The 15911-nt window shown below is 39.0% G+C and overlaps 1 protein-coding gene across 1 annotated transcript in view; it reads right to left on the bottom strand.

Moving 5' to 3' along the window:
* Positions 1–1290: 1290 nt before the first annotated feature.
* Positions 1291–15911, bottom strand: part of LOC132171782 (uncharacterized) — a 39667-nt gene continuing 25046 nt past the window's right edge. The window contains exon 3 of the mRNA XM_059583181.1: positions 1291–3709. Within this exon, the coding sequence (XP_059439164.1) occupies positions 1535–3676 (2142 nt within the window). The 5' untranslated portion in view covers positions 3677–3709 and the 3' untranslated portion in view covers positions 1291–1534. The remainder of the gene's footprint in view (positions 3710–15911) is intronic.

Genomic DNA, 15911 nt, shown 5'->3' with positions numbered 1-15911 from the left:
ATTTTTGTTATAAAAAAAATTTAAAATTTAAAAAAATTTGGAAAAAAATAAAAAACTATCCGTATATATTGAATTTTTTTTTTTCATTTTTTTCTAATTTTTTTCTATATTGTTTTAAAGTAATAATTTTAAATTGGATTTTTTTAAAAAAAAAATTTTAAAAAAAAATTTAAACATATCCTTATAAATTGGTTTTTATTTTTTAGTTCTTTTTAAAAATATGTTTTGTAGAGTTTTTTAATTTAATGCGGGGCCTTAGGGGGGAGATTGACATTTTGCTGGTAATTTAGGTGAGACAACGACACAATTGATAGTTTGAGAAAATATTGACAATTGGGTGGTTGTTTGAGAGAATATGTGTATTTTTTCTTAAAATAAAAAAACTTCAGATGTAGGATCTCAACTTTCCACGTGTCATTCGTCTGACCTGGACATAGATTTTGGAGCTCCCCCTCTGATGTAAAGTTTCTTTAATTTCGGAAATATTTAGGCAGCAACCAACTAGGTGCTTACATCGAAGGGTAACACTTGAGATCCAGTTTCTTTAGTTCCTTCAAAGTTCAAACCTTTCTTTCCTTTTTATCTCTAATATTTTCTGGATTCATGTCCTTCCTGCCATTGGTTCTACTATACCCTTGTGACCTTGTCTTCATTTTTGTTACCCCATAGTACTTCGGCGTTGCGGTGGTTGCAGTCATTGGTTGTGGTCCTCACTATTATTTAAACGTCATATGGTTAAATGATAAATGCTTACGGTTTGTGTAGAAGCCACATCATTTAAAATTTTTAAATGATGCGGTATTATGTACACAGTACACTATTAGATACTATAATAATCATAAGATAATTTTTCTTCATTTCACTTTATCAACACGTCCCCTTTCCTAGTAATATCAGAATTTCTCGTTTTTTATATATATTTTCTAAGAGCTTTAGGATTTCAATAATTTCAAATTTTCCTAAGGACTATATGCTTATAGTAGTATTTTTGACACTTTTTTTTTTTTTTCAAATATGTTAACAAATAACTTAAAACACAAAATACACGAAACATTTTTCATAAAACTTTTTACACTATCTTGTTAGAATATTTCAACAGCTTGTTATTTAAAAAAAAAAAAAAATAGAGCGGCCATGTGGCCATCCTAAGTGGAGGAGGTCAGGGGGCACCTGATTTGGAAATGAGATTTGAAAAGTTTCATTTTTGGATAATTGACTTTGCAAAAATCAGACCCATCTTTTTGTTCAGGTTCCTAATTTCAATTCCCAGTAGAAAATTTTCCACGCAAACCACTAAACAGTCACAACCAATTACAAATTCATGCTCTGATGAGAAGCATTTGATTGAAGTTAAACTTAGCTGCAGGAGTGCAAGATATACAAAATATCTTGCATACATCACAAACATCTCCATTCCTAATGGAAGGAAATAAAGGCACAACAAAATATTCTGCCCAATCCTCCAAATTAAAAATAATAATAATAATAATTCTACACAGAAATGAAGCCATTGGATTAACCTAGTCGATTCAGTTTACTTACCCATAATCAGTTTTGCTGTTGTATGGCCCTCATTTAATTCGAAGTGATCCCCTAAGCCAAAATGAGCCATTAATAACCAGACAAATGTGATAAGCTCTCCTCCTTTGCTTAGTTGAGCAACATGATCAGTGGCCCTGCAATGGCTTGCAGCATAAGACAACAATTCAACCCACACTTCACACATTAGCTGCCATTTCTCTCCCTTCAACTCTTCTAGATTTTTGGCGAGAATACATGCATCAAAAAGCACAGATTTGCTTCTGTCACCCTTTAAATCAACAGGTCTGATATCAGTATTTACTCGAAGGATCATTTCACATGCCATTTTATGTTCTTCTAGTCCTCCTTGTTGTGGAACCTTTCTTTTGAAGAATTTTTTGGCCTCGGCACAGGTATCGCGAAATCTTATTTGGCCAAGACCTGCTACAGCAGACATCATAGTAGGCTGCATAACTAGAAGATATAGCATATAATCCGAGAGGATCTTACAGAATTCACGATGATTAGGGCCACTGTTGTTGACTTCATCCGTAGTACTATAGCAGAGTTCTGTAGCAACATGCCAAATTAGAAGGCTCTGATCATAATCAACATCAACAACATAAGACATCAACTTACTACAATTACTAACTTGTAGAACCCAAGCCCCTCGAGCTGAACATATCCTCTTCGCAGTGTCAGGATCATCTGCAAGTTTGGATTTCTTTTCCAGCTGACCAAAGATGAAAACCCATAGCTCTTTTGTAAATGGTTTCTTGGAAACGTAAGTCATCCAATCATAGAAATCCTTAAGACCCAATTCCACAATGGGATAAATCCATATACGTTCAAAACGGTCTTTCAAACAATATTCTATCAAGTTGTATTGATGTAGAGATTCAGACCACCTCCGGAATAGGAATTGTCTAGCTCGTCCCAGCCACCTTATTGATTCTGTATTTTCGCACCAGTTTATCTTCTTGAGAATGAGAAAGTATTTGTGGAGAGGGAGGAAGCATCTGTATATAGAAGCTTTCCAGAATTTTTTCCATCTATTTTCTGTCGACAAGCTCTGGATGGAAGCAGCAGTCCAATCAGAGAAAGCCAACTTAAAGAGAGTAATTGTATCCAAGCCTATGGCACCAAAGAACAAGGTATAGCTAATTTCAACGTCAATCTTGCGGAAATTATGCTTATCTATTGTACAGAAGATTGAAAGGGCTGCCACAACCGCACACCAAGATATCAACCGAACAACAAGGTGTCCAAACATTAAATGCACCACAACAGCCTTCGTATAGAAAACCTCATACATGAAGTTGAGTTCAATTGCTATCACATTAAAGGCATCTCTTGGGGTTCTCCTATAAAAAAACTGTCGGCTCTCCTCACGTTCGCGGAAACTTAAGATGAGATCCAAGATGAGACCCTTGAAGATTTCAAAGAAGTGATAAGCATGTCTCACCGCCGCAAGCTCATCTAGCCTGTCTTCATCTACTGCATAAGGTGCAATCCGCATGGTATCTCTTATCAATTCTATATCAATTGGGAGTTTGGCCGCTTTCCGCCCATAGTATACCTCCATGATCTTTGCATAGTTGGGCCCTGGGTCAGGTGCTCTAAGCATGGATTCCCTGAGTTTATTCAGGTTTGCTTGAAATAAAGCATATGTTCGCTCACCATACTTGAGGGTTCCAGCGACAAACAGAAGGATAGTAGGAACCGATAACTTGTTTCTGGGAAGGGATTGCCTGAAGACAGTTAAACCATTAAAAACCCGGTTTAGGAGCCCAATGAATTGCCTTTGCCAAAGGCCGGCATTATCCTGTTCGGGTAAATGGTGTAACAAAAGAAAAGGAGCCCAAAACGCCAGAATGCCAACATAATCATCATTAGGGAATTTCTGAGAATCATGATGATCACGAACCTCTTTTTGACTGTAGGTAATAAGTCCCACTGCAACGCTAACAGCCCAATCAGCCACCAAGTAAGCTAGCAAGCTCAGCAACACTACTATCACATTTCTTGTTCGCTTTTTGAGTGGTGCAAACAGAATTAGAATGGTCTGTAACCAGAGACTTAAGATAACGAAACCTTGGATGTTCCATTGATCATACAAATTCATGATTCCGGCGGTCAGGCCCGAGTTAGACATATGCTTACTTAATTTTCTCTCGTTTCTATCACCCTGTTGAAAACTTAAAAGTGTTTAGTTTTTAAGTTGCTGGAACAAAAGCAGGTAGATATAGATTTATATTATGCTATTTTGAAGGACAAGTCGATTTATATCCAGTAATTTTTGATAGTACTCATATGACTGCTAATATGACCGTTCAATTATGGAAACCAAAGTTTGTTATCGGCTTTTCTATAAGAAATAATTGTGTCCACAAAGAAAAAATAATGGAAAAAATATAAAAAACACCATGAACTGACTGCCGTTTTTTAAATAGCCCCATGAAGTTTAAAATATGCTAAGAGGATTCACAATTTGACTCTCTACATTTAACTTTTTTCTAAAAACTTAACCAAAATCATAAAAAGACTCATTTAACAAACTTCCAACATTACTTTAAATTTAACTCTTGTCAAATTCACGATCCCTACATTCAAAGACTCAAAAAACAAAAGTTATTTTAGAATAAATAAAAAATTTAGTTAGTGTAGTTGGCTAAAATTACAAATTTCTTATGTGGTATAAAAAATATGAATAAATTAATGCAATATTAAACCCTATGATTGGCTTAAATTACAAATCGATCCATGTCGTATGAAAATGAAATTAGAAGTTATTTGGATATGCCAAAAAAACAATTTAGTCTTTAAAGTCAAATTCCATTAAAAAATTTGATGAATTCTATTAAATGTCACGTCAACGATAGTAAAATGGCGACATGTGTCATTCTTAATAAAACAATATAAATATATTAATCTAAAAAAAAAAACTAAAAATTAAATTTCTGACTTACCAAAAAAAAAAAAAAAAGCAGTGGACCCCAAAGGTGGGGTGGCCTTTCCAGTGGCGGTGGTCGCTCACCACCCTTGGCCACCCACATTGGCTAGGACATAATAATATTTATGTCCCTTTTGTAGCCTACAAAACTGAAAATTTTCCTCCAAAAATTTTTAAATCATTTCTAAAGTATACATTTTTTTATAACTTTGCCCACCAAAATAATATTTTTGCCCCATTTTTAATTTTTAATTTTAGTTTCCCCCGCTTCTAGCATGAAAAACTGAAAATGTCGCCATTCATTTAATTTTCTTCCAGTCTGTTGATGATAGTTTTTCGAGGAGTGATGTGGGACGAAGTCTGAGGAGTCGTTGGTCTGCAAAATAAGAAAGTAGGATAAGAGCTGCTAGGGTGTGTCGGTGGGGGATAACTCCAATGCCTAAGTCAGTGTTTGTTTTGAGATAGGGAGAGCAAGTGCGCAATGAGAGCTTGAGAGAGAATTATGATTACCAAATAATGAATTGGAGCTTCCCTTTCATAGGCACCAGGTAACAGTTGTCGCCCCGTAATTCTCGGCCCCACGTTCCCGAGGATCCGCGTGCACAATGCTGGCGAAGTGGATCGTGGGTTGTGGGTCAAGATCGTGGAGTGTGTTAGTGGGTGGCTCAGCCACGCTTGTGTTGGACGTGGGCACTTGAGTTATCCTCGGGTACACGTGTCTTGGTTTGGTGCTGACATCTGGGCCACATTCTGGTGAATGTGGGGGCTTTGCTTGGGCATTGGGTGTATCACACGTTCATTAATAAACGTGAGTTTCCTTTACTAGCCGAAGGACTATTATACCCTCTGTGAAAAGACTGTCATGCCCTTGGTGGGCTGGCCATGATTCGGTCTGGGCCGACTATATCTCGGCCTGGGCCTATCTTTTAGCGGTCTTATACTTTGGACAGAGCTTAAAGGATTGTTGGGCTTAGAGTGGCCGATCCATGACCCACAATTACCCCCCAATTTCCTTGTCCGAGTGACTATGGAAATTCCTTATTCTTCAGAATGGATTGGCTACCGACCAAACTTCGGTATAAGGATTCCCAAGATTTTGAATTTTTTTTTTTTGAAATAAATTTCCCGAGGGAAGTTTTGTCCGTTGAACTTCCCAAGCCAATAACCTTGGAGACCGTTGGTCTTCCCGAGCGATGGTCGACAGCTTGCACGTCATACCTCGTTTTTGGGTATTTGGCCATGTATTGTCATTCTTATGGTTGAGCAGGTGGTCCGACATGTGTCGGTTTTCAAGCGATGGAGTAGATCGAGGCGCACCTTTTCAAGGAACCCTAGAACCCTAGGGTTTTAATGTTGCGCCGCCCATTTCGTCTCTTTACTCGAGTACATTTTCAAAAAGACTATTTAAAAGGCGCATCCCTTCCTTCATTCTTCATTTTATGAAACCTTGAAAGCTCCTCTTTCACGAAAAACTCCATTTCCGTTCTTCCAGAGCTCTCTGCAACTTTGGATTTTCCGCTGGCTTGCTTCCATTCCACCCACTTCTCTCAATATTACTTCTTGAGAGTGACATTTTTCATGGTTTAGATCAGATTTGGGCCATCTGCCAAGCCTTTTGTTGGTTTGGCTAGTCCGGTTCTTCAATATTTTTATTTTCTTCTACATCTCATCAAACTCGTGGTTAACCACCTTCGGTTAAGTGTTACCCACTTGCAAATTCGAAGCGATTACCCGTGCATTCCTCGATCTTTATTTCCGAGTATCTTTACCTCATGGGTCGCAACAAAGGGTTAGACTCTGACGGTCTGGGGAACTCAAATTTGGCTCTGTGGAAAGCCAGCTTGACAAAAGCCGATGAGTCTCGGATTAGTCAGTCTGCGCTTTGACGAAGAGCAAACCATGGTAGTGGTGCGTATCGAGGAGGACGAGTTATGCCTCTATGAAACCATGTTTAGAACTGGTTTAAGGCTTCCTTTCCCGAGAATTATTTGGGAATTACTCAGTTATCTTAACCTCGCTCCTCATTAGATTGTGCCGAACAGTTGGAGGTACTTTTTCGCCTGCGTGGTCTTGTGGCCACGCGTTCTTGGGGAGAAACATTCCCTAACTGTTCGGGAGTTTCTGAAGGTGTATCGGCTCACCAAGAATCCCAGATCTGATGTACTCTTCACCTTCCAAGTTAGACAGAAGGTGAAGTGCATCCACTTACAAACCACCTTCTCCAGCAACAAGAAGTGGAAGAATTCCTTCTTCTTTGCTTCGGGAAACTAGGAGTTTTCACCTCAGAGGCGGTAGAAGGTTCGAGGGTTCCTCAGGAAACAAGTGTTCTTTCCTCTTGACTAAGGAGGAAGAGGATCGAGTTGAAATGATCCTGGCCTTTAAAAACGAGAAGTGAATGGACTATGATGTCCTGGCCATCATGGCCAACTTAGAGAAATACTTGGCATACCCCCCCCAGCTGGTGGGTCGAGAAGTCCCACTCAGTCGAGGAAATGGCCCGTTCTTGAGGGTTCAAGCAGAACAATTTTTGAGCCTCCGAGAAAGACTGTTGCCGACAAAGGCAAAGATAAGGTTGACGAGCCTTCCAGGGCATCTGCCGCAGAGAAGGAAAAAGGGAAGGTGACTGAAGCTTCCCCAAGAATTCCTGCACCGGTCAAACACCAAGCCTTTCCGACTCCGCTGAGGCTAGTGGATGAACCTGAGGATCCAAATGTTCCTCCCTTAAAGAGAAAGAAGTCCAAGAGATCCGAGGCTGGCTCGAGGCCGAAAAAGCCTACCACCTTCCTTGGCGCGTGATAAGCGCCGAATGTTGCACATTCAAGCTCTTTAACTTGCATATGTTAATTCCTTTAGCATTGTTATTTGTTTGATTTTTGTTTTGTTTTTGTGTTTTAGGTTTTATCGGCAAACCATTGAAAATTGGGCTTAAAAGGTAAAACTAGACACATTCTAGTACCATGATTGAGCACAGCTGCACTTGGAATCGAGCGGAGGTGTGATCGATCGCACCTGTTGTGCGATCAAGTGCAATCGGGTGTCCAGATTGCAGCAACAATCCTTTTACTACTTGGAAGATGTTTTCAGTCTCCCATTCCAAATGGGAGACTGACCTACGATTTCCTAGGGTTTCTAGGCTTCTCTTAATTCCTATAAATAGGCCTCTAAACATTGTAAACAGACACATCGCTTCTAGAGCAAAAATTCACCAAATAGTCATTGGAGCTAGCGGAGTCATGAGCGGCTAAAACCCTTCGTGGGGTATTGATGTAACCATATCCAAGCACAATGGTTTGATTTTATTTAATTTATAGATTTTTGATTTATGCATGTTGGTTGTATAATTATAAGAATTGCTACAGTTGATTTTGTTCTTAACGTTTAATGCAATTATTCTTAAATTCCAAAATCAATACAAGTAAAATTCTTATCTTGTCTTAGAAAGTATTTTTACTTGTATTGAACTCAAATCATTCTTATTTTTTGTGATCATAGGGATGATGATTATACAACGGTTTTTAATTGACATATGATTAATAGGATTAGATAGGTCATACCTAGGGAAGACAGATCGTACTACACCCTAGTTTAGTGTAATTTAGGTAGACGGTATGTGCCAACCGAAGATGGGTTATGCTATTCTATTAATTGTATGAAACTTGTTTAAGAATTAGATAATTTATACTTAGGGAAGACGGGTCGTACCGCATCTTAGTGGTTAGGTGGATGGTCCGTTCCAACCGAAGATAGATTATCCTAATTCTTTAATAAGATATGTTCTTGTTTGTTTATAGCATGCATATAATGAATTTCGTGGATTAAATATGGTTAACCATTGATGTGCGGATAGTGGTGAAGTCAATACCCTACTCTCTCTCTCTCTCTCTCTCTCTCTCTCTCTCTCTCATAGTTCACATTCTCTTTTACGTTTATTTTTATGCACTTAAATTTACACAACTCAAATCAATTTTCTTTACATTAAGTTATATTTAATCTTGAAAAACTTAAAAACAACACCCCTGCAGTCCTTAAGGTTCGACACCCTCTCTATAGCCTTATCCTACAAGGATTCGTACTATTGCAAGTGGTATTTTATTATAGATATATTTTGGTATACAAAAGACCACATCAGCGCGTTCGCCTAGGTTATTGATGAATCGAAGAAAAACTTTCCCTCCGAACCGAGGATTCGTTCGGTGGAGAACTTCGAGGATGCCCTCGGATTCAGGTCTGCAAGGTTGTTGGCAGCTCGGCCGATTGTTTCCCTTGACTACCTCATTTTTTGGCTCAATGAGGAGTCCCCAGGCCACGTGGAGCGCCTCCTGGAGGAAGTCACTGCTGACATACCCTGACGCTCGGAAGCCTTGGTGGAGGAGCCTGTCGTTAATCTTCTGTCTTCATTTATTTTTACTTTCTGTTTTTGTTTTTATTTTTCATTTATGTTCGGTCACCATTCTTTGTCTTTTCCACTACTTCCTTGTGACCTCGAACTCGAACGCACTCTTAGACAAACTAGAACCGAAAGGAATTCTAATTTACTAGAAGAGCGTCCCACTGAGACCATGGGTGACGGTAACCCTGTGGCTTTGAGAGATCACTATCTCCCTACCATATACACTTCCCCCACATGTCTCAGGCTACCGGACATTACGGCAGCCCACTATGAGATTGAACCTAGCACTATACAAAGTTTACCATCCTTCGTAGGGCTTAGCACTGAAAACCCTTATGACATCCTCAATGAATTCATAGCAATATACTCTACTGTTAAATTGACTGGATTCACTGAGGACGCTCTAAGGATGTGTTTCTTTCCTTTCTCCCTCAAGGAAAGAGCCAAACATTGGTTCCATCCCTTAGAACCCAACTCCATTACTTCTTGGGCTCAATCGCAACAAGAATTTCTTAAGAAATATTTTTCCATAGGAAAGACCAATGATATTAGGAGAGTTATCACTAGTATCTCCCAATATGAGGGAGAACAATTGCATGATACTTAGGAGAGGATGAAAGACTTGCTTAGATCATGCACACACCACGCTGTCCCGAAATGGCAACTAGTGCAAAGCTTCTATGATGGCTTGACCAAGCCTAATAGATATATGGTAGATGCATCCTGTGGGGGGACATTCATGATGAAAAGTGAGGACGAGGCATGGACTTTGTTTGAAAACTTGAGTAATAATTATGTTCAACATGTTTCCACTAGACGTAGGGCACCTGGACTCAAGGCACCAAAGACCGAAGATCTTTTTGAAGTAGGACATTCTCCAGATGTCGCTACCCAAGCTCTTGATGCTATCACTAGGAAATTAAATCAATTGTTGGTTGCTAGTCTTGCTCCTAATTCTGCTCACATGCACACACAACCTGAACCATGCTCATTTTGTTCTAGGCCTATGCATCATATAGATGACTGCCCTTCTGCTAGAAATTATGCTAACGTTTCTAATGAGCAGGTCAATGCAGCTTTCTCACAACCGGGTAGTGATCCATATTCCAATACCTACAACCCGAGGTGGAGAAATCATCCCAACTTTTCATGGAAGACTCCAGCTTCAGGCAACTCATCCCCAGGATTGCACAATCAAGCTCAATCCAACAGGCAGCCCTACCAACCTACTTCCACATACCGACCTCCAGAACAGCGATACCAAGCCGCACCACCTCCTCGGTCAGATCCTAACTTTAAAGGTCGGATGCTGAAAATGATGAGCGAGATGACCGGCAAGGTGGGCGAGATAACCGGCAAGGTAGGCGAGATGACTCAGACAGCAAATTCGCACTCTCAATCCATTGCCAAGCTAAAGGCTCAGGTCGGCCAAATGGCTTTCACCCTCACCAGGAGGGAAGAAGGGAAGCTTCCGAGTTAGCCGGTGGTAAATCCTAAGGGACACTACATGGTAGATGAGGGTACCTCATATCACCAGCAAGTTCAAGCCGTCTCCATATTGTGGAGCGGGAGATTGGTCGACAATCATGTGGATGAGCAAACAGAGGCTGCACAGAATCTGCAGAGGGATAAAGGTAAGCAAGTAAGCAATGAGGCTTCCTTATTAGAGGCTCCCACTCTAGAGACACCATATGAGCCCCAGGCCCCATTCCTGGAACGTCTTAAGGCACCTTCCCACTTTCGGAAACAAGGAGAGAAAATACAAGAAATGATGGTGGTCTTCAAACAGGTAAAAATCAACCTTCCCGTCCTTGATGCCATCGTGCAAGTGCCTGCCTTCGCCAAATTCTTTAAGGACTTGTGTACTAAGAAGAGGAAAACCAGAAATCACATTCCCAAGAAAGTCCTTCTTACTGAGCACGCGAGTTCCCTGATTCAGCACAACACTCCTCCGAAGTTCAAGGACCCCGGAGCCCCTACAATTTCATGCATTATAGTTAAGTGCTAAAATATTCATATTTTTAGCCCTTAACTTACATGTTTTAATCCTTTAGTTTTAGTTAACTATGTCATTTTAGCTCTTTATTGTGTTTTCCTTGATTTTGTAGGTCATTGGAAGAAAAAAGAAGCAATCTCATAAGTTTTGGACTTAAAAAGAGCTATTTTGGAAACTGGAAGGCTCTAGTAGAGCGATCGATCGCAGGGGAGTTGCGATCGAGCGCACTACAGGTGAGGATTGCAACATGCAAGGCAATCACGATCGAGCGCAAGCACCAAAAAGGATCGATCGCAGACCTGCGATCGATCTCACACGGGCTGCAATCGAGCGCACCTGTGCGTGAAGGCCAAGTCAGCCGCCAGCCTTAATTTTGAAAGGGCAACTTTTAGGTCTAGGGCACAAACCTTACGATTTTTTGGGGTTCTAGAGTATTCTTAAAGGCCTATAAATAGACCCTTAAGCCTCTAGAATAGACACACTTTACAAGGAGAAGAGTTGGAGCTCTTCAAGTTCAAGTTTCGGGTATATTATTTTCCTTTCCTTTATTTTATTTTATTTTATGAATATGTTTAACATCAAACTTATGTGTAACTAATTTATTTAGTAGGGTTAGATTGAAGCCCTAGTTATGTTTAGTTGATATTCAATATTGGCGCCCTTGTGATGATCTTGTTGTGATATCTAAATTGATTAATTCCTGTTTTCATGAATTCCTCATATGTGTGTGCCTGATCAACATATGCATGTGGTATGGACTAGTTAGTTAAATCAATTTGGATGACCGAGTCCTGGGTTTAATGTAAGTAACAAAAGATATCCACACCGGATTCTTGGGTTAATCAACATGAGGAACTAGTAGTAGACACCCATGCCCTAGGCCTCATGTGTTTGTCGATTTCCACAGTTTTATGCTTTCTTAAAGAACAACTTAGTAGACACCCATGCTAAATCCTTCAAGAAAAAAAAAAAGAATTAGAGTAGACACCCATGCCTAATTCGTTGCTTAGGAAAATCAATAGCTTAATGAGTAGACACCCATGCTAAATCCTTCAAGAAAAAAAAAAAAAGAATTAGAGTAGACACCCATGCCTAATTCGTTGCTTAGGAAAATCAATAGCTTAATGAGTAGACACGAATGCCTTTAGGTTGACAAACATTAGATATTCATAACATGATAAAAACATTGGCATATTGATATATTAGCTAAATATAATTAGTGGTGGATATCAAAGCCCTACCTTTTTATCATTATCAACTCAAACCCAATCTTTGTTTTATTTTACTTTGGGAATTAATTTTACGCAAAATTTAGCAATCTTCGTGGCAATGACCCCGTACTTGCACCCTTTACGACTGTGTTGACCTTGTGCACCAGTGGGTAAAACATCCAATTATTTGCCTATTAATTTAGGTAGGTAATTGTAACAAGTTTTTGGCGCCTTTCCAAGGGATTGCGGCAAATTTTATTTAGAATTATTTTCCTTTAGTTGTGTTGTTTTAATTTTCAATTTTCAATTTTGTTGTTATCAAAAATCAAAAAGATTTTCCATTTTTCTTAACTTTTCTGTTTTTCTGTTTCAGGTTGCGGACGCGATTCTGTTACTGCGATCGAACGTTAGCTGAGTGCGATTGAGCGCAGTTCTAGGGAGCATCCGGACAAGCAGCACTGAAGCTGCTTTGACTGAAGAAGCAATTCAATTGATGCAAAGTCGTCAATCTCAAGATTCAACAGTCATTCCACTCGATCCGAAAATTGAGCGGACAATTCAACAAAGACCTAGAGAGAAAGAAGAAGATGAAGAAATTGAGATGGAAGATTTGCAAGAGAATCCACCAATAGTGCCAAGACCACTGAGGCAAATCCACTGATAAGTGCCAAATATTGCATATTTGGACCCCTTTATTTACATTAGTTAATCCTTTAGTTGTGTCGTTATTTAATATTTTGTGTTAGTTTTGTGTTTTTAGTATTTTGTAGGTCGTTGAAGAAAAACTACAGCTTTAAAGGGAAAAATGCGAAGTTTGGAAGAAAGCATATTTTGAGAAGACCTAGATTGTGTGGTTAAGTCTAACCAAATCCATGAAAAGGTTAAATCAGATTAAAGTTCAGATTGGATAAGATTTCGGATCGGATTCAAATTCAGATTCTGCACTCGTCTTAGTATTTTGACTGTAACTTTCTTCTCAAATATCGGATTGAAGTGATTCAAACGGCATTGGAAAGCTAAGTCAAAATACTACAATTCGTTGTGAAATAGGATTTTCGTAATTCTGACAGTTTCTATGCCAAAATCGCCCTACAATTAAAGGACACAAATTTGGACGAATCCTATTCCAATTTCAGACTTCTATTTTGACTGGGAGACAGACCTTCGAATTATCTAGATTTACTTGGGCTTCTATGACTTCCCTAAGCCTATAAATAGACTTCTTTGCATTAAAGAAAGGAGACACAATCCCAGAGAGCAAAATTCTTTTGTTTAGTTTTTCTTTAGGTTTAGGTTTAGGTTTAGATTTTATTTTTTATGTGGAGCTAAATTCCCAACTAAGGTTGGGGATGAAGCCTCACCGATGAAGAACAACATCACTTTTATGTAAGTTTTTATTATTCTGATTTTATTGGGTTTTATATTTCAATTGTTTTACTTTTAGTCAATTGTATGAAGTGATTCTTAGATATCTTTTGTGATTCAAGGATACATGTGATGATTTGAGATAATTTCATATGATTGATTGCTTGGCTTTTAACTCATAAAAATTGGATATCCCTTGTGATTTGTTCTATGGATACATCTGGTGTTTCAATTGAATTTGGATTCCTTTTGTGATTTGGTCAATGAATGGATACATTTGATGGTTTTGATTAATTATTTGAAGCATAGTAAAACATATCTATGATTTAATTTGTGAGAATTTCGGATTAATATTGATGAACATAAAGTATGTTGTTATGATTTGGTGAGTGTGAATTCCCAAACCTTAGTACCTTTATCCTTAGATTTACTTATTTTATTTAGTTTATGTTTATCCTTTAATTTTCAAAACTCAAAAATCAAAACCCTTTTGGAACTAGATTAGGATTTAATTAGTTTAGATATAAATTGCTCTTTCAAAAATACAATTCTCTGTGGGATCGACTTCGCACTTGCAATCCATTAAACTACAATTGATTCGTGTACTTGCGAGTTAAATCCACCAGTGCGGAGACCGATGAAGCAGGCGTACGTCCCAACGAACCTCAATCAACCCTCATGCATAGCATATCAATCGGAGATGGAAAGCAACTATTATATTTCCCCTCAAATCCTCAATGCATTGACTCACTTCAGGGGCACAGCTACTGAGGATCCCAACTTGCATCTTAAAGAGCTCTTTGATCTATGCAAGTTGCAGCACATCCAAGGCCTAACTCTAGAGAGACTCATGTTCGTCCTCTTTCCTTTCTCTTTGAAAGATAATGCTAAACTGTGGTATAATTCTTTGCCTGCAGATTCTATCCATACTTGAGAAGAATTAGCCACCAAATTTCTGAAGAAGTTTTTCCCAGCTCAAAAGACAAGACAGCTTAAAATGGAACTTCAAATATTCCAACAAAGAGATGGAGATCTTTTCTTTGAGGCATGGGATCACTTCAATTCATTGCTTCTAAAGTGCCCACATCACAACATCCCTCAAGATGATCAGGTACAAATTTTCTATGAAGGTTTAGATGATACTAACAAAGGGATGGTTGACTCAGCTTGCAGAGGAGCACTTATGGAAAAGAGTAGTGAGGAAGCAATGGAGCTTTTTGAAACACTAAGTGAGCATTCTCAACAATTCTGCACTAGAGGAAGCCGAGGAGTAAAAAGCAAAGGCATGTATGAAGTGAATTTCAATGGAGGATCTCCAAATCAAATCGCTGCTGTGGAAAAGAAGCTAGGTATGATTGTCAAAGTCATGACTGCTTAGAACATCTCACATGTTCAAAAGGACACACCAATCCAGGTATGTGTTATATGTTCCCATTTAGATCACACTACTGAAATGTGTCCTTTATCTCCATTTGCAGAGCAAGAAAAGGTGAATTATGTGGGACAAAACAATAACCCCCACAAGAACAATCCGTACTCCAACACCTATAATCCAGGGTGACGCAACCATCCAAATTTCTCATGGAGTAACAATCAAGGACAGCAGAAGGGTTCCCAACAAGCAAGCTATCCGACCCTAGAGTCAAAGATGAACCAACTGGAGAGTATGATACACAACCTGGTGACTTCACAACAGCAATTTATGACTGATTAAAAACATACAATGACCAAGCCATCCATAGTATGGAAGTGCAAATGGGGAAAATGGCAAAGGAGCTGAGTGAAAGAAAGCAGGCAAAATTTCCAACCCAGACAATACCCAATCCATGAGGTCATCAGCAGCTGAAAACAGTCACAGTTCATAGAAATGGCAAGGTCATTGGAACTGAAGAACCACCTCAAGCATCTCTAGCTAAAGCATCAACATCCAAGGTAAACAAAATGGAGAAGGTAAATGCACCATCCTTCCCTCAGAGGCTAGTCAAACCTAAGAAAGAAAAGCAACTTCTAGATATTTTTGAGATCTTGTGGAAAGTAGAAATCAACATTCCTTTATTAGATGCAATTACACAGATTCCTTCATATGCTAAGTTTTTAAAGGATTGTTGCACTAATAAAAGGAGGTTTCGGGAGCATGAGACAGTGGCCCTAACATAAGAGGTAAGTGTAGTTTTATTGAGAAAATTACCACCAAAGCTAACAGATCCGGGTAGTTTTACCATTCCTTACAGGATAGGAGACCATCTTTTTGAGCATGCATTGCTGAATCTGGGAGCAGGGGTCAATTTGCTGCCTTACACAGTATATGAAAAGCTAGGTTTGGGGGAGCTTCAACCCACCTCAGTCACTTTGCAATTGCCAGACAGAAGCATCAAAAGACCAAGAGGTATACTTGAGGATGTGTTGGTAAAGGTAGGTACATTTATTTTACCTGTTGATTTCATTCTGTTAGATGTGGAAGAATTCCCTATGCCA

Source organism: Corylus avellana, chromosome ca2 (genome assembly GCF_901000735.1).
Source record: "Corylus avellana chromosome ca2, CavTom2PMs-1.0".
NCBI lineage: Eukaryota > Viridiplantae > Streptophyta > Magnoliopsida > Fagales > Betulaceae > Corylus > Corylus avellana.
This window is presented reverse-complemented; position numbering and strand designations above follow the sequence as displayed.